This window comes from Paraphaeosphaeria sporulosa (genome assembly GCF_001642045.1).
Source record: "Paraphaeosphaeria sporulosa strain AP3s5-JAC2a unplaced genomic scaffold CC84scaffold_2, whole genome shotgun sequence".
Classification (NCBI taxonomy): Eukaryota; Fungi; Ascomycota; class Dothideomycetes; order Pleosporales; family Didymosphaeriaceae; genus Paraphaeosphaeria; species Paraphaeosphaeria sporulosa.
Window position 1 is genome coordinate 2,106,161 of NW_017253361.1, and position 15,797 is coordinate 2,121,957.

At 56.1% G+C, this 15,797-nt stretch overlaps 8 protein-coding genes across 8 annotated transcripts; 4 read left to right on the top strand and 4 right to left on the bottom strand.

Moving 5' to 3' along the window:
- Window positions 1-239: 239 nt before the first annotated feature.
- Window positions 240-707, top strand: CC84DRAFT_1082066 (thioredoxin-like protein-like protein 4A; the record flags this gene model as incomplete). Its single annotated transcript, XM_018173963.1, has 2 exons — window positions 240-469; window positions 536-707. Coding segments are annotated over 2 exons (402 nt in total), but the record flags the coding sequence as incomplete, so codon positions are not given.
- Window positions 708-1,049: 342 nt separating this feature from the next.
- Window positions 1,050-3,855, bottom strand: CC84DRAFT_1138085 (syntaxin-binding protein-like protein 2). Its single transcript, XM_018176179.1, has 6 exons — window positions 3,614-3,855; window positions 3,523-3,560; window positions 3,389-3,476; window positions 3,195-3,341; window positions 2,303-3,144; window positions 1,050-2,252 (listed from the first exon to the last, which is right to left on the bottom strand). Exons 1-6 carry the CDS (start codon window positions 3,645-3,647, stop codon window positions 1,248-1,250), a joined length of 2,154 nt encoding a protein of 717 aa, XP_018040348.1. The 5' UTR covers window positions 3,648-3,855; the 3' UTR covers window positions 1,050-1,247.
- Window positions 3,856-3,946: 91 nt separating this feature from the next.
- On the top strand, window positions 3,947-6,719 carry CC84DRAFT_1161001 (P-loop containing nucleoside triphosphate hydrolase protein). Its single transcript, XM_018177633.1, has 2 exons — window positions 3,947-4,255; window positions 4,303-6,719. Exons 1-2 carry the CDS (start codon window positions 4,046-4,048, stop codon window positions 6,487-6,489), a joined length of 2,397 nt encoding a protein of 798 aa, XP_018040349.1. The 5' UTR covers window positions 3,947-4,045; the 3' UTR covers window positions 6,490-6,719.
- A 284-nt stretch (window positions 6,720-7,003) lies between these two features.
- On the top strand, window positions 7,004-8,547 carry CC84DRAFT_1138089 (DUF1753-domain-containing protein). The gene is made up of 2 exons (XM_018176180.1): window positions 7,004-7,190; window positions 7,263-8,547. The coding sequence occupies exons 1-2, from the start codon at window positions 7,152-7,154 to the stop codon at window positions 8,223-8,225; spliced, it is 1,002 nt and encodes a 333-aa protein (XP_018040350.1). The 5' UTR covers window positions 7,004-7,151; the 3' UTR covers window positions 8,226-8,547.
- Window positions 8,548-8,707: 160 nt separating this feature from the next.
- On the top strand, window positions 8,708-11,036 carry CC84DRAFT_1111828 (glycoside hydrolase). Its single transcript, XM_018175296.1, has 2 exons — window positions 8,708-10,779; window positions 10,830-11,036. The coding sequence occupies exons 1-2, from the start codon at window positions 8,839-8,841 to the stop codon at window positions 10,953-10,955; spliced, it is 2,067 nt and encodes a 688-aa protein (XP_018040351.1). The 5' UTR covers window positions 8,708-8,838; the 3' UTR covers window positions 10,956-11,036.
- A 147-nt stretch (window positions 11,037-11,183) lies between these two features.
- CC84DRAFT_1213361 (uncharacterized protein) lies at window positions 11,184-11,585 on the bottom strand (the record flags this gene model as incomplete). The annotated part of the gene is made up of 2 exons (XM_018182527.1): window positions 11,184-11,345; window positions 11,400-11,585. The coding sequence occupies 2 exons, from the start codon at window positions 11,583-11,585 to the stop codon at window positions 11,184-11,186; spliced, it is 348 nt and encodes a 115-aa protein (XP_018040352.1).
- A 1,392-nt stretch (window positions 11,586-12,977) lies between these two features.
- On the bottom strand, window positions 12,978-14,032 carry CC84DRAFT_1235999 (uncharacterized protein; the record flags this gene model as incomplete). The annotated part of the gene is made up of 3 exons (XM_018183871.1): window positions 12,978-13,451; window positions 13,602-13,902; window positions 13,946-14,032. The coding sequence occupies 3 exons, from the start codon at window positions 14,030-14,032 to the stop codon at window positions 13,060-13,062; spliced, it is 780 nt and encodes a 259-aa protein (XP_018040353.1). The 3' UTR covers window positions 12,978-13,059.
- Window positions 14,033-14,517: 485 nt separating this feature from the next.
- CC84DRAFT_1111831 (uncharacterized protein) lies at window positions 14,518-15,743 on the bottom strand. The gene has a single exon (XM_018175297.1). The coding sequence runs from the start codon at window positions 15,528-15,530 to the stop codon at window positions 14,619-14,621; it is 912 nt and encodes a 303-aa protein (XP_018040354.1). The 5' UTR covers window positions 15,531-15,743; the 3' UTR covers window positions 14,518-14,618.
- Window positions 15,744-15,797: the final 54 nt, after the last annotated feature.

The following is a 15,797-nucleotide window of genomic DNA, read 5'->3' on the forward strand; positions in this document are numbered from 1 at the left end:
CTTCAAAGATACTCCCACAATTGCGAGCCTCGAAACACCACCCATCTTGCACCGCCGCCTCCAACCAAAATGGGCTCCATCGTCCTCCCACATTTGCACTCCGGCTGGTAAGCGCATCCAGAGCCCACATCTCATACACCAAACCCAGCCTTGTTCGATATCTTCAGGAACTACTCGCAGGCCCCACGCCAACTACTTCGCCTCCCTCCCTGGCAGACAACACCTCTTGCTAATTCTCATCGTCCAGGCACGTCGACCAAGCCATCCTCAGCGAAGAACGCCGCGTCGTGGTCCTCCGCTTCGGCGCCGCCGGCGCCCCCGCCGTCATGTCCATGGACGAGCACCTCTACAAGATCGCGGGCAAGCTCAAGAACTTCGCCACCATCTACCTGGTCGACAACACCGAGGTGCCCGACTTCAACGCCATGTACGAGATCTACGACGAGTGCACCGTGATGTTTTTCTGGCGGTGGGTCCGTCGAGCAAACGCGAGGATGCGAAAGCGAGGGCAGGGCAGAGGCTGACGACGATGCAGGAACAAGCACATTCAGGTTGATTTCGGCACGGGAAATAACAACAAGATCAACTTTGCCATCAGCAGCAAGGATGAGCTGATTGACATCATCGAGACGGTGTATCGCGGCGCGAGCAAGGGCAAGGGCCTGGTGGTCTCGCCCAAGGACTACTCGACCAAGTGGCTCTACTAGTGTTCGCGCGGACACATGGCGAATGGGATGCTCGCTGCAGGAGAGAAGCGCGCGCAACGACTTTACGAGTCACGATGCCGTGTACACCATGGGGATTCGAGAATGGGTCTGGTTGGGATCGCGAGCGAGTCACGACAGCATGTACATTACAAGCATTTCCATTGGCTTGGAGTTTGGGCGGCCGACAGCGAGGCGGGACATAGTCACCATGGGGCGGGCAGGAAAGCACCAGTCCGAATTCATCGTTGAACGCTGCCACTTCAAGGAGGCATGGGCATCTGAAAGGTAGTAGACTGTAACGAGCGGTCACATTTGACCTTGAGACCTCAGCACAAGCCGTTGCCAATACTGCAGAATGTATGTTCAATCGTATACAAACTACGCTAATCTGACTGTCTAGCTCCAACCAGTGGTATCGTAGACAGAGACCCAGACGCCATGCGCCATGCCTTGTCCTCCCAATGCTCCCCCATGCAACGCTAAAACGAGCCAAAGCCCCCACCAAGATCAAAAACGAAGAAGAACATCGCCAAAGCTGCCCTACGACTTGGACGAACTGAAGAAGTGGTGCTTCTTCTTCTTCTTCTCCTTTTCTTCTTTGCCGTGTTTGCCTGGGGGGGCGGGCGGTGGCGTAGGCTGCCCTTGTGGCCGCGAATTCAGCGACATGTTGGCCATACCTGCGGTTGGCGGCGCACCGCTGCCGCCGGGCCGCGAGGGGAGACCACCCGGGATGTTGGGTCTTCCGCCTGGGACCCCGGGCTTCATACCCGCTGGGGGAGGTGCGGGCTTTGGAGGCTCTGGTTTTTCAAAGAGATGCGCTGGCGCCTTTGGTGGTGGCTGGTCAGCTGGCAGTCGCAGCGCTCGGCGGTTTTGGCTCAGGTCGCCGATCTGCCGGAGATAGAGGCCGGGGTTCATCATGTGTGAGGTGACGAGGAAAACATCCCTCGACGTCTTCTCGGTGATCTCGTAGCATGCGCGCGCCTCCGAGTATGTTGCTCCGCCTGCCATGAAAACAATGATGCGCTGGCGTGGTTCCACGCTTGACAACTTTGATTTTGCCCACGTTGGCTTTGCAGAGCGCAGAGACGATGCGGGCGTAACGTCATTCATTCCGGGATCCTCGGGGCTTCCTTTGGTATACGGGAATACATCTTGAGGAACGCGGCCAAGGACATGCTCCTCTAGAACGTCTTTAAGGACGGGTTCGTAGCGGGATAAGGCGTATTCCTCGGCGTTCACCGGTGGGATCGTTTTACGTGGAAATATTGGAGGAGTTGGCTCGCGCTTATCCTTCAGTCCCCGCGCTGTGTGTGCGCCTAGAGATTCAAGGTTCCTGACGACAGCGCCGTCTTCAAGGGGTAATTGCGCGTGCAAAAGAAGTTTGGTGAGGTCAGCTGGAAGGATTCCGTCCCTGTATAGGACGTACAAGGCGATAAGGCGAAGTCGGTCGCTGGATGTAACTGCGTCTTCATCCAGAGTGCGAATCACCTGATCTGCCATGTTCTTGGCTTTCTTGTACTCCTCGTCAAGTCCGGTGGCGAGACACTGAGAAGGTTAGCAAGTTGTAGTCAGGAGATCTGCTAAGGGGCGACTACCTGTTCGACGGAGGCCAAGTCAGGAAGTTTTTGTTTCTGAAAAATTTCCATGCACTCTTGGGCCATGCTGATATTGAGCGAATAAGCCTCCTTCGTTTGCTGGAACTGAGGCAGGCCGGCCATCATATCCTTGATGGCATTCAGCCCATTCATTCCGCCAGCATTCGCGGCATCCTGGTTGGTAAAGTGGGGGTTGTCTGCGATGAACTTCTGGAAGTCGGATATCAACTTGTCGATGGTGTCCTTCATGTGTCGGTGGCGGTACTCGACCCAAATCTTATCCTTGTCACTGATCTCCATGTCCTTCTCTTCCTCTCCATTCTCATCTGCGATGACAGTTCTGTATATGACCTTGTCTCCTTCTTGCAGCTTGAGCAGGTCATGGACCATGGCCTGATATGTGAACTCGTGGAGGAGCGGCGCAAACAGATCCATGGAACGGTCGGTGATGTAAAGAGCACCGCGCGGGCGGTTCGATGGGGGCGGGAAGTCGGGGTTGTACTGTGCGTACATGTCGAGCTTGTCTTGGGCGAAGCGAGCAAGATGGGAGCAGAGGACGCTGGCTTCGTGGGTAGGGGCACGCGGCCGGTAGTAGCGAATGGTGGGGTACTCGCCGAGCGCGACGCAAACGCCGACAATCTTCTCGGCCACCTCCTCCATGTGGTGCTTGACGAGGTTGTTGCATTCGGGATGGAAGAGGATCGGAAAACTCCAGGGGTCCTTGAAGGTCACGAGGTGGGACTCGCGCGGGTGGAAGTCGAGGTGCATGACCTTGAAGGAGCGGATCTGCTGCTGAGCCATCTGGGAGCGTTCCAAGCGCTCGCGAAGAGGGCCCGCGGGCACTGTTCCTAGTCAATACACATGCTCGTGCAGCAGCGCGGAGCTCGCCTACATGTGGTCCATATCAGGAATGCGCCCTTGTATCGCCGGCGCTCGAAGTCGGCCATGAGGCAGTCTATTATGTGCGGCTTCGGGGTGAGGAAGTAGACGGCATCGGTGTCGGGCTGCGCCTGGCGCCTGTCCTCGATGCGCTCGATGTCTGCGGCGTCTTAGCACGGGGCCGCTCTGCGCGGGGGGCGAGCGTACTCGTAATGTTGGAGTCGAGGATGTCATCTTCCTTGACGACATTGTCGATGAGCTTGCGGCTCTCCTCGTCTGTGACCAGGACCTTCCACTGCGGGGCATCAGCACGGCGCGCGCAGAGGGGGCGGGGGGCTTACGTCGCCGCGGGTCGTGTTGCGGATGGTGCTGAGGATCACTGGGCGGCGCGTTAGCGGTGCAGCTGTGCCTTGGAGTCCGGGGGCGTCGCACAGTCGCGCTGGATGTCGATGAGAGAAACCCCCATGCTGGAGGGCCCGTGGCGGGACGTAGCTAACCGTGGCGGGGCTGCGACAGCTGGTGCGGCGGTCCAATGGGGCGGCGTTGGGCGCGAGGAGCTGTAGGGGGAGGGTGCAGCGCACGAGGACAGGTCGTCAGGAGCGCAGCAGCGAGGGGGGACGGCGCAGGGAGCGACGGGCTGCGGTGAAGCGGCGAGGAGGCTGCTGTGTTTCGAGGTGGAGCAGCTCGGAGGTCCCCCAGTGCTCCGAGCTGCCGATGGATTTTGCAGCATATCATCAGAGGGCGGGCTTGGCCTCGACCCCAGGACCTTCTTCTGCCGGCGAACAGCACGCGCATTGCCGCCTGCCTCGAGTGCGCGCGTCCCCAAGCACCCCTCGATCGTCTGCGCACCCAGGCCCAGCTGGAATGCCTGCGCTGCCCTCGCAGCGCGCCTCGCTGTGTCTCTTCTGCGAATTCGCCGCCCGAACGCGCCTGCAGCCCCAGCGCCTCCTACCGCGCACCCAGCTCGCCCATCGCTCTGCAGGAGCCGTGAAGAGAATCAAGCCCAGATATGACGACGCTGCGGGCAATCGCCTGCGCCAGGCCAGTGCTACGCGATCGGACCTCCGAGGAAAGGTATTCATGTCCGACTGCTGCTCCTGCGCGTCTTCTAATGGAACCAGAATGCTTTCAATCCGCTCCACAGGGACGGCCGCGCGGGCAAAGGCTACCCAGACTTCTTCCAGGATGTGCGCAACCAGATGCAGACGCTGAGAGCCGACCTCGCCGAGCCAAGATTCCTCCAAAGCCTCCACATGGACCGCGGAACCTTCGATGAAGAATGGGACACATTCGAGCGCGCCGTCAGCCGGTGGATCAAGCAAGGAGCACCCGAAATCATGAGCTTCGCCCAAGGTGGCTTGGGGAACAAGAAGAAAAAAGCCCTGGAGAGCAGGCTGCGGTACCTGTTCTATGCGCACGTCTACGGTGGACGCTTCACAAAGGCCGAGCAAGAGAACCAGAAGCAAGTGGCCGACCTTCGTTACCCTGCCGAATGGTACCCTGCAACGAGAGAGATACCGCGCACAGTACATCTCCACGTCGGCCCTACCAACTCCGGAAAGACGTACCACGCGCTCAAGAGGCTGGAGGAGGCGGATAGAGGCATATACTTGGGCCCGCTTCGACTGCTCGCCCACGAAGTGTTCACTCGCCTCAACGCCAAGGGCAAGCCCTGCGCCTTGGTGACTGGAGAGGAGCAGCGCGTGCCCGACGGCGACGTTAAGATGTGGAGTTGCACCGTGGAGATGGCTCCGCTCAACACCCCGCTCGATGTCGCAGTCATAGACGAGATCCAGATGATTAACCATCCAGAACGAGGTTGGGCGTGGACATCGGCATTCTTGGGTGTCCAAGCGCGCGAAATCCACCTCTGTGGCGAGGCACGAACGGTACCCATCATGAAGGAACTCTGTGCTCTCGTTGGAGACAAGGTCGAGGTCCACGAATACGAGCGACTTACTCCGCTGAAAGTAGCCAACAACAGCTTGAACGGCTCGTTGAATAGGCTTGAGAAGGGCGACTGCATAGTTGCATTCTCCGTGCTGGGTCTCCATGCGCTGCGCAAAGAGGTGGAAACGAAAACAGGGAGAAAATGTGCCATTGTATATGGCAGTCTACCGCCTGAAACGAGAGCTCAACAAGCTCGCCTTTTCAACGATCCGAATAACGACTACGACTTTCTGGTCGCCAGCGATGCTATAGGCATGGGACTGAATCTGAGCATCAAGCGCGTCATCTTCGAATCCACCATGAAGAACAATGGCTCTGAATTCGTACCATTGAAGATCTCTGAAGTCAAACAAATAGGCGGTCGTGCCGGTCGGTACCGGACTGCGCATCAAGCTGTCGCAGTGGACACACTAGCAAAGTCTGAAACCGCAATTGATCCAGTCATAGGTCTAGACGATGTCAAGGGAGATGTCGTGGAGGAAAACACGGTTGCGGCACCGCCAACCGTCGGGTTTGTCACCACCTTGGACCGCATTGACCACGACTATCTTGCGTCAGCCATGGACCAGGAGCCCGAGCCGATCGAATCTGCAGGTCTCTTCCCGCCGGCGTTGATTGTGGAGCGATTCGCAAATTATTTCCCCCCCGGGACGCCCTTCAGCTACATCATGCTCCGCCTCCACGAAATATCCGTCGTCCACCCGCGCTTTCATCTCTGCGCTCTGAAAGACCAGCTTGCCATAGCTGACGTGATCCACACGGTGAAGAATCTATCCATTGCAGATCGCATCATGATTTGCGCCGCTCCAACAAACATGCGGGATGAAGGAGAGCGCGAATTTCTACGTGCGCTCGCCGAGTGCATTGCAGAAAACAAGTCGGGCGCGCTCCTCGACTTGCCCAAACTTCCGCTCCATGTGCTTGACGAACAGCCCACAGCCGAACGGAAGTACCTGTACAGTCTCGAGCAGCTCCACAAGATGATCGTCTCGTACTTGTGGCTCAGCTACCGCTTCCCGCAGGTTTTCACCACCCGGAAGCTGGCAAACTACCTAAAGCAGTTGACCGAGGACGCCATCGAGCGCACGCTGACACAGTTCTCGTGGTCGGATGTCAGGAAAAAGCGGAAAGAGAGGACGCGCGAGGCCATACGCGACATGCGAGAGCAACAGAGGGCGGCTAGGGCGGCGGAGGAAATCGACCGAGTCGTCCTGCCACAAGAAGTGCGCGAGGTCCTAGACGACAAGACGTCGTTCAAAGACGCCGAACCCCCTGTCGATGACGAGGGCGAGTACCACCCCGAGGAGCTCGACGATCTGGATTCTGCAGCGCCAGCTAAGCAGCAGGCGACACAGTGATAGCCCGAGACTGCCCACAGCCCTGATGGGCCTCCCGTTCTTGATGCACGCGAGCACCGCAACCGAGGTTGTCGTAGAAATGTAATAATAGTGTAGCAGCATGGGAGAGGCGTTTGTACATTTTGGAGCATTCAGGCGCATCGAATACCCCGTCGCATTCGAGGCGGTATTTCAGGGAAAGACCAGGTCATGTAAATAGAATTGTAAACCACCAAATGTAACAACTACACCTTCCTTTCCCCACCCCCTTCTTGGTGTAACCCGTACAAGTAGCTGAGTGGTGCCCAGCTCGGTGGCACGTCATGGCGGGGCTGCTACATGCACGAGAATGCATTCATCAGGCTGCAACGACAAACATTGCGCCAAAAACATATCGAAGAGCTCTGCAAAACGAGGACAAGAACCCACGTACACACGGCAGCGTCCAGGGGTGAATTGCGACCGACACGTGAGGGATGGCCTAAAAGGGGCCTAGTTAAATGAGGTCAAATCCAGAGAGCCGGCGCTTCCGACAAGCGTCACCAACCCCGAGCTCGTCCTCGCCGCACGCTCACCACCGCACAGCACAACACCACGCACCCGCCTCGACAGAACAGACCTACCTCTTCCACGACCCTGCCAGCCCCCGGCTCCGCGATCGCGAAGCACTTGCTGCCGCCACGATGGCGCCTTCGCAGCTCTTCGAGCTGCCCCGGCCAAAGGTACGCACGCGGAATGCCATGTTTTCTTCGCGCGCTTGCCGCCCGAGGTCATACAAGACTAACCCGCGCCAGAATTTCTTCCAGAAGATGTCGCTGCGCACCGGCGCCGAGATCATCACCTACCTCCAGGTCATCAACAAGGTCTCGGGGCTGTATGGCCTGCTCGCGCTCCTGACCGGCGCTGCCATCGACGGGTGGCAGCTCTCCATGTACCTCTACTCGACCGTCGTGCTCGTCGCCACTGTCTACCTGTACACGCACATCCGCATGCAGTCGTCGTTTGAGAGCCTGCTGCTCGCACACCTCTACGCGCTCGACTCGGTGGTCAACGCGCTCTACACTGCCTTTTTTGGCTTTGTCTGGTTCTACACGCTCGCCAACCACCCCGGTGGCAGCGACAACTCGATCGCCCCTGGTCTGGGGGAGAACGCAGGCTTCACGAGCCCAAAATACAATGTCAGCGAGGTCAACGTCGTAGCGGAGCCTGTCGGTGGAATCAAGGCTGGCCAGGATGCCGTGGCCGTCGGGCAGGGCACCCCTGGATCCGCGCCGGGGCTCAGCGGAGCCGTCTTCCAGACCAGCAGCATCATGAGCCTTTCGCTCATCGCGGGCTTCTGGGCACTCCGCGTCTACTTTGTCTTTGTCATGTTGGCCTTTGCGCGCCAGTGCCTGCGCCAACACATCGCTGCCAACGCTTCCACCGCCGGCTGGTACAACAACGACACCCCGCAAACCTCTCAGAACCTCGCGGAGAACCCGTTCCAGGAGAGCAAAGAGGCGGGCGCAGGGTGGAGGGGCAAGCTCGGCAGGGCCATGCTGAGCGGCGCGCCGCTTTACTGGCTTGGGTCGAGCGCGGAAGAAGACGAATCGTGGATGCGCGGCGTTGGCGGCAAGTTCAGCAAAAAGGGCGCGTCTGCTGGTGAGCCCATTGGCCTGGGCGAACGCGAGAGGCGGAGAAGAAGTGGAACCGGTCCTCCTGCTCCACCACGGGAGATGAGGCCTCCACAGCTTGCCGATTTGCAAGAGGTGCGGTGAGGTCATGAGAAAGCATAAAGTTCGGTTCTGAGCTCGCTATCTATCCGTGTCAATGGATGCTGACGGGCTCTGAAAGCCAGCGGGATGTTGTAATGCACTAATGCGGCGTTCAAGCGAGGTCAGGTTGAAGTTTGATAGACGATGTACAGTAGGGAGAGTCGCAGCACCGGGGCATCAACCCACGAGGGACGGTGACCATTCTTCGTTTTATATTACATCTTTCTTGATAGCAACGCGCATAGCATACCGTGGCGTTGTCTGAAGTCTATATTGCATATTAAGCTACGCAATCACAGCGCATCCTCGATCAGGTTGCCTTGTCACAAGTCAGCTATTGCTAGAATTCTCACTTGCTGGACGACATAGTAAAACGAGCCCTACGCTCGGCAGGAACGGCCGTACCATAGGCAATGCGGGGCTACGTCAACGCTACTCAAGGTAGTAAGCCGACCCGTCGACGCATAACCCACCTCGGACGATCTCTCCACATTATCTGCAACTACGGATCCTCCTTCGCATGCAGGGCAAAACGGCGCGATGCCCCTCTACCGCTCTAATCCGCTAGCACCCGAATCTTGACGTGCCTTTCGTCCATCTTGAAATCAACACAGCCATGGCTAACCAGCAGTACCCCCGCCCCGACTGGCAACGCCCGTCCCTCAACTGGCAGTCTCTCAACGGACCCTGGTCTTTTCTCTTCGATGACAACGACATCGGACAGGCGCAGGGCTGGCAGCTCTGCGGCCTTCCATCCGACGTCTCTGTTGATCCCACACTCACCAACACGGCCTCGCCCACCCAGGATAGCGAAAGCATCACGGCCAAGATCATAGGCGACACACAAGCACTCATCCAAGGCAATGTGTTCAAGTCGGACGGCGCAGCCAAGCACCACAAACGGGATATCCAAGTCCCGTACGTCTGGCAGTGCCCCGCATCTGGGATCGAGGAAAAGGGTGTGCATGAGGTCTTTTGGTATGAACGCAATATCCGGGACCTGCGAACTAGCGAACAGAAAGAGAAGGGCGACAGAGTGAATTTGCGTTTTGGGGCCGTGGATTACGAGGCCAAGGTGTGGATTGATGGGAGTCTCGTTGGTGGACATCGTGGCGGACACGTCCCGTTCTCAATCGATGTTACGGATGCGTTTGCGAAAGAGGGTCAAGGGGGAGAACACAGAATCACGATCAGAGTGTACGACTCTGCGTTTGATCTTACGCAGCCGCGGGGGAAACAGTACTGGGGGGCACAGCCGGAGAGTATCTTTTATACGCCTAGTGGGGGAATCTGGCAGAGTGTCTGGCTAGAAGTGGTCCCAAGAGTGAGACTTGGGGACTCGAGTGATGGCACTGTGCTGCGCAGTGATGATATCAACGGCGGGAAGCTAAAGGCAAGCGTACGTATACTGGACAGGCCCGCTGGGTGGAAGTACGCTGTCAGTCTAGAAGTCAAGCTGGGTGGCGTGCGTGTCAGTTCAATGAAGAAGGTCGATCTACCGCGAGAGTCAGACTTTGTGTCTTTCGAAGCGGACATGCGACTCAATGAAGACCAAACCAGCCAACTAGGACAAGACATCCTCTCCACATCACCACTTAACCACAACCGCGCATGGCTTAACAACGTAGCCCTCTGGTCTCCCGAACACCCTACCCTTTACACCCTCACGATTTCTCTCTACGACCCGTCCGGCACCAAGATCGACCAAGTTGAAACAACAACAGGCATGCGCAAAATCTCCTGGAACGACTCTGCCTTCCGCCTAAACGACCGTCCCTACTTCCAAGCCCTCTTCCTCGATCAGGGCTACTGGCCACGCACATTTATGACGCCGCCTTCTGCAGACGCCCTGAAGACCGACATCCAGCTCTCCAAAAACATGGGCTTCAACGGATGCCGCAAGCACCAAAAAGTCGAAGACCCGCTCTTCCACTATTGGGCCGACCGCCTTGGCTTTCTCGTCTGGGGCGAAATGGCTAACGCCTATAGCTTCTCGTCGCAGTATATAACCCGCTTCGACCAGGAGTGGCGCGAGGCCGTGCTCCGCGACATCAACCACCCGAGCGTCGTTGCATGGACGCCCGTCAACGAGAGCTGGGCGTACACGGATCTCGCGCACAGCGTCGAGCAGAGGAACCACATTCGCAGCTTGTATTACGCGACGAAAGTGCTGGATCCGACGCGCCCCGTCAACGACAATTGTGGCTGGGAACACGTAAAAGGGGATCTAACCACGTTCCACGACTATTCTGATGGCGATAAACTCACGCAGACGTGCAAGACGCTCGACGGCATTCTCGCGCCCAAGGCAGATAGGCCGGTCTTCGTGGCCGCGCTTCCCGTACAGGGCGATGTAGGCGCAAGACATGATCCCTCAGCGCCCATCATATGCACCGAGTTCGGCGGGATCAACATCGCGCAGGGCGAGGCGGGCACCGGCGACCGTGACTGGGGGTACACGACAGCGAGCGATCCGAAGGATTTGCTGAAGCGGATTGAGACGATGATGCGGGGGATTGTGGAGGGTGGCCATGTGTGTGGGTTTGTGTATACGCAAGTAAGTACTTGACTTTACTTTACACATTATATATGCTAATCCTTTTACAGCTTACAGATATAGAGCAGGAGGTTAATGGGCTGTACACGTTGGAGAGGAAGGAGAAGCTGGATGCAGCGGAGGTGAAGAAGATTGTCGATGCGGTTGTTAAGCATTACGACGGACTGCAGAAGTAGGCCTGGCACTCATATAGCGTGCCAGCATTACTGGATCAGGGCCTTTAACAACGCTTCAACCTCTTCTTCGTGCCCTTTTCCATCATCCTCAAACCAACCCTCCCCCCGGCCCCTTATCCCCTCCTCCCACCCTCTCCTCTCCCTGTCCCTCCCCGTTCCCGCACTCCAAAAAATCCTCCCAGCCCAAATTAGCCATCTGTAAATTCCGAATGGCCATCCTCACGCCCTTCACGTCCAAAACTTGCGCCGCGTACCCCGCTCAAGCGCCTCCCGCTGCCACCCATCCATCGCTTCTTCCTCACTCCCACCGCCATAGTCGTACCTGTTCAGCGTGACCAGCGTCACACCCTCCTCGCGCCATGCCGGCGTCGTAGCAATCGCAAGATACGCCTAGTCGTACACGGTCTTTTCCCCAGAGCAAGTCTCGCGGTGGTACGCGATTACCTTCTCTATCTGCAGCCTAGGCGGTGCCAAAGCTGGGGATCTGGGGTCTTCTGAGGGCCAGCTGGGGAGGGCGGCGGGGCCGCAGAATTCCGGGTCGCAAGCTGGGGCGAGCGCGGTGAGGTCAGCGGAGGAGGCCGGGTAGAGGGCGTAGAGGGCCACGAGGTCGCTGTGGGTGTCCGGATCCATTGTGATGGGTGGGTGCGACGCGAGTGCGATATTGGGAGGGGGAATCTGTTGTGATGTGATATGTTTACTTGCATGGGGAGACGGCTGAGAAGAAGTCGCGTTGGGAGCCCCCCATGTGCCTCACATACCTGCGTTTGGACCCAAAGCTTAGAAGAATTGCATTGATCTGTTGTCCCCGAGACTGCATTGGGCGCCATACTTTTCGTCAGGTCGACGAGGATGTCATTAGCCGTTGGTCTGGGCGCGTATTTGCTGCTCCATAAACCCTAACCTGGGACACATTAGTACACACTTGGAGCCGCATCACGAATGACTAAGTACCTTTACTGGTCTGCGGATTCGTAGCCATATTGATGAGGTTATTAGCTCTAGCCTATGGTGTCCGTGTTGCACTTGTCCTTGTATCGCTAATACACCAGAGGCAGGTGGAGGTCTTGCACGAGTTTAGTAAGGGTTGCGGATGTTCTCATAGCTGTTCAGTCGGTAGAGTATGATATTTACGTGCCTGCCACGAGCTCAGGGACAGTGCGCGGCGGTCCGCGGGCGCGGGTCTATCGCGTGATTTTCCTTTCACTGCAAGGCCTAGGTCGATCCCACGCTACGAGCGTCACGGAGATATGGATGAGGCCAATTTCAAGTCTAAGCCACGTAGACGTGCTGAAGTATCTTCATTAGTCGTTATACAGCAGGCTCAAAATCGAAGTCGACCGGAAGGAACCTTGGAAATCTCCAAAGTAGGTCGAGATCGCATTTGGCAGCTGAAGAGGATCGCTTATAGATTTCCTCCAGCTATCAATGTCACGTGGCTGTCACGCTTTTTATGTGTCCCAATCATTCTTCGATTACGCCGATTCAGTTATTGCGCACAGGCTCCGATCATTAGACAACGACAAGTACCGTAGGTATCCCTAAGCTACCGTACGCTCTAAGTTATCAAAGCTTTCGTCCCAGACTGCCGTCACAGACTGTACCCGGGGTACATTGCCACATGTTTCCGAGCACAGCCCAAAAACGTGAAGACAGGATTGCTGAAAGTAGGTGCGCCTCCGGCTGGCGGCTTAATGTCTGCCATAAGATGCCTGTTGAGATGGGTACAAACTACACTATCCTACTCATTTCCCTTACCTTCAGATAATGCCCGATTGTAGCTGATATAGCAACACGACCGAAGCCCGAGGGTGCCGTGTTTTAAGATTGGGTTTCAACTCAAGCTTCGTTTTGGAAGAATCTTCACCGGGATATAGTGAACTACCGTTGAGGGCAATAGGTCTGAGAGTCAAAACTTGTTATACACTCTACTTGAACCTTGGAAGAAAAGCGAGCTCGACGCCTACTATTAGACTAAGCTCGTGCCACTAGCCTTGGAGGAACGACGAGAGGTACGGAAAACGAGGTCGGAGGGCGACATCTCAGGGTGCTTAGCGGTGGGCTGGTTGATCTCGGGGCGACTGAAGGCGTCGTGAGACTGACCGGCTCAGAGGTAGGGCATGCTGTGCGTTCCGGACACGGGGCTAGCAGCATCGTCTGGACCCTTGCAGTTCTTGTAGTGCTCGGGATTCCAGCTGTTGAACGCAAAGATCTTGTGGCATTTCGCGCAGATGATAAGGCTCTCGTACCGACCCTGAGCGTTGCGGAGACCATACACACGCGGGGCATGTGCAACGGCCAGCAAGTCAATGGTGGGCTTCGTTGAGCCGGCGTTGAATACCGGGCTACCTACCGTAGGGTCGAACGGTCGCGAAGCAGAATTGACGAGCGTCGAGGCTCGAGCTCGCCGAGAAGGCGAATCCGGGACGGGCAGACCGGGCGGCGACATGGCAGAGGCCACAGTGGTCGATGACCGCGCCCGTATCGCCGATGTAGCAGCTACGAACTGTTTAACAGGTACAAGAAATTGTTGTGGGGTGATAATAGCTTGGGTCTCCATAGAGGACCCTACATTGTAGGCCGACGAGGGGACGGAATTGTTGAAAGGCGCGTACCTGATGGCTGTACCAGGAGTGGGGTTGTACTTACCATTGTTCAAGCCATGTCCTTTGTAGGTGCGGTTGCCCAAGAATTGTGTTTCGAGGGACGCGATCTCGTGGATATCTGTGGCCTGCTGCATCTCCTTCTCGCGAACAACACGCCGGAAGTCAGGGTCTCCGATCTGCAGATAGTGGCTGCGCTGCTCTTGTAATACACGAGTCTTGGATCCTTCCTCGTGCTGGATCAAGTCCTCTAGCCACGCGATCTTGCTGTTGGCATTATCTAGGTCGGCCTTGAGGGTAGCATTCTCACGGCGAATATCTTGTGTTGCCTGCCTCTTCTTGTTAGCCTATGGGTCTGGATGAACAGATAATGTCATTGCCATTTCTCACCTGAGCGATAGCCGCCTTGAGGATGTCCTCAATCCCACCAGTCTGAGTAATAGCCGCGTTGACGACTTCGTCGATGCAGCCGATCATTATGATGCGTGTCTGCTACTCCATATTAGCTTCCAGTAGTGGTCTAAATAGCTCAATCATACGTACTCAAAGTGATCTGTGGAGTGTGTGCTCGGAAAACCCAAGGCGAAGGTGACGAGCTAAGTGTAGTTGGCACTTGAAAGTGCATATCTGTGAACGCGTGGGCTGGCTTATGAAGGGGTGGAGTTAGTCCAGCACGTGATAAATTCCGAAGTGCCACCGGACTCGAAGCAGGTGGATTGGCATAATTAATCCAGCGTTGCAGTGAATGAACCATATAAGTAAAGTCACGTGACTCCAAAAGCATGGTGCCTCGGAAACCCTTTTCTTCGTTCCTTTGCATTCTTGGCCTGAGCTGAATGCTCGCGGCAACTTAAGTTGGAGAATTTTCAGTGAAACTTGAGGGCCGGGTGTTGTTCAGTAGGTTCGTCGAAGAACTGATGAGTGCTTGGAATACCCCAAAAATCGTGAGCCCTTAGAGTGTAGCTCTATAAATATTCACACACTATATGTTTGTTATATATCTATTTTTGAATACTGCTCTGCAGCTGCAGATATATGTCGCCGTGAGTCCACGGCTGAACTTCTATAACACTTTTTTCAAGACATCGTCAATGAGTATCTTGAACATGCCGGCCATCTTTCTTCCACCATTCGCACTCGGCTCAACTCTTTCCACGTAGTCCGCCCTATTGGATCCATCAAGCACATCGTACAGCTTACAAGGTATAACTTCTGTTCCCTCGATCTTGATTTTCTTGGTGCCCATTTCGAACATCGCTCTGATTGCAGCTTGCAATTTTCTGGGATCTCTGCCATACCCTAAAGCTTTCAAAGCTTTATCTCCCCATCCCCGCTGCCCATACTGCGCTTCCAGTGGGAAATATATCATGCAAATGATAACTGCACGAGGCTTTGTTCTCGAGCATAGACGCTCGACGTAGTTCGCGGTCTTGGACCCGAAAAGATGCGCAAAGTAGCCTAGAGACCATGCACTTCCGTGATCTATAGAGGAGCGTGGGGTCAGCCAAGCTAGCGCTAACATGCGCCAGATGGTAGAAAAAGTCGGCTTCATCGCGATGTCGTTACAACCAACGCTTACAATCAGAACATCTTCCTTCCCGATATGATCTCGAATTAAGTCGTCGTGAGGCAACAGTGTCTTGTCTCTTTCGCGCAACATCGATGCCTCGACAGCTGTATTAATGCACGTCGCCCTGTTGCCCAGCACGTGGTTGATCCAAAACGCAACATCCGGCTTTGGTGTTGCTCGCTGGAGAGTATGAATGTAAATCTCCGGTATCTCGACATCGAGAGGATCGCCACCAGGCCCAGAGCCAGGCACCCAGTACTTGTTGTCGAGTGACGAGTCGCCCGCAAGCCAAATCTTGGGTGTGTCGGGCCGTTGCTGGAGTGTGATATCATGAAATGTTTTCAGATCTTCAATCGGATGACCTTGGTATTGAACATAGAATTTCGAAGGACTGATCTGGGGCATGGTGTGCAAGCCGCCGCTCCGGTTGCGATGGATCTCTGCTGTTGCGGCTAGAATGTGCGCGGCAAGAGTACGCGAGCGTTTTGACAAGGTCCGGGGAGATGCGCGCGGCGACACGGTGGCTCCGCAATGACTTGAAAGTTAGGCTATCAAGGTATAACAGTCAGTTAAGAGAGGAAGCACGTAGATAGATAAGGACGCGCAAGCGTCTTTGACGTTTGTGACAGATTGCAAGAGCGTTTGATGAAGGCAGCTGTCCACGAGTGTACG

Coding starts and splice junctions, on each gene's coding strand:
- CC84DRAFT_1111828 (XM_018175296.1), top strand. CDS start 8,839: ATGGCTAACCAGCAGTACCCCCGCCCCGACTGGCAACGCCCGTCCCTC. Junction 10,780..10,829: donor GTGGGTTTGTGTATACGCAA/GTAAGTACTTGA, acceptor ATCCTTTTACAG/CTTACAGATATAGAGCAGGA.
- CC84DRAFT_1161001 (XM_018177633.1), top strand. CDS start 4,046: ATGCCTGCGCTGCCCTCGCAGCGCGCCTCGCTGTGTCTCTTCTGCGAA. Junction 4,256..4,302: donor GATCGGACCTCCGAGGAAAG/GTATTCATGTCC, acceptor TAATGGAACCAG/AATGCTTTCAATCCGCTCCA.
- CC84DRAFT_1111831 (XM_018175297.1), bottom strand. CDS start 15,530: ATGCCCCAGATCAGTCCTTCGAAATTCTATGTTCAATACCAAGGTCAT.
- CC84DRAFT_1138085 (XM_018176179.1), bottom strand. CDS start 3,647: ATGGGGGTTTCTCTCATCGACATCCAGCGCGACT. Junction 3,561..3,613: donor CATCGACATCCAGCGCGACT/GTGCGACGCCCC, acceptor CGCGCCGCCCAG/TGATCCTCAGCACCATCCGC. Junction 3,145..3,194: donor ATTCCTGATATGGACCACAT/GTAGGCGAGCTC, acceptor GACTAGGAACAG/TGCCCGCGGGCCCTCTTCGC.
- CC84DRAFT_1138089 (XM_018176180.1), top strand. CDS start 7,152: ATGGCGCCTTCGCAGCTCTTCGAGCTGCCCCGGCCAAAG. Junction 7,191..7,262: donor TCGAGCTGCCCCGGCCAAAG/GTACGCACGCGG, acceptor AACCCGCGCCAG/AATTTCTTCCAGAAGATGTC.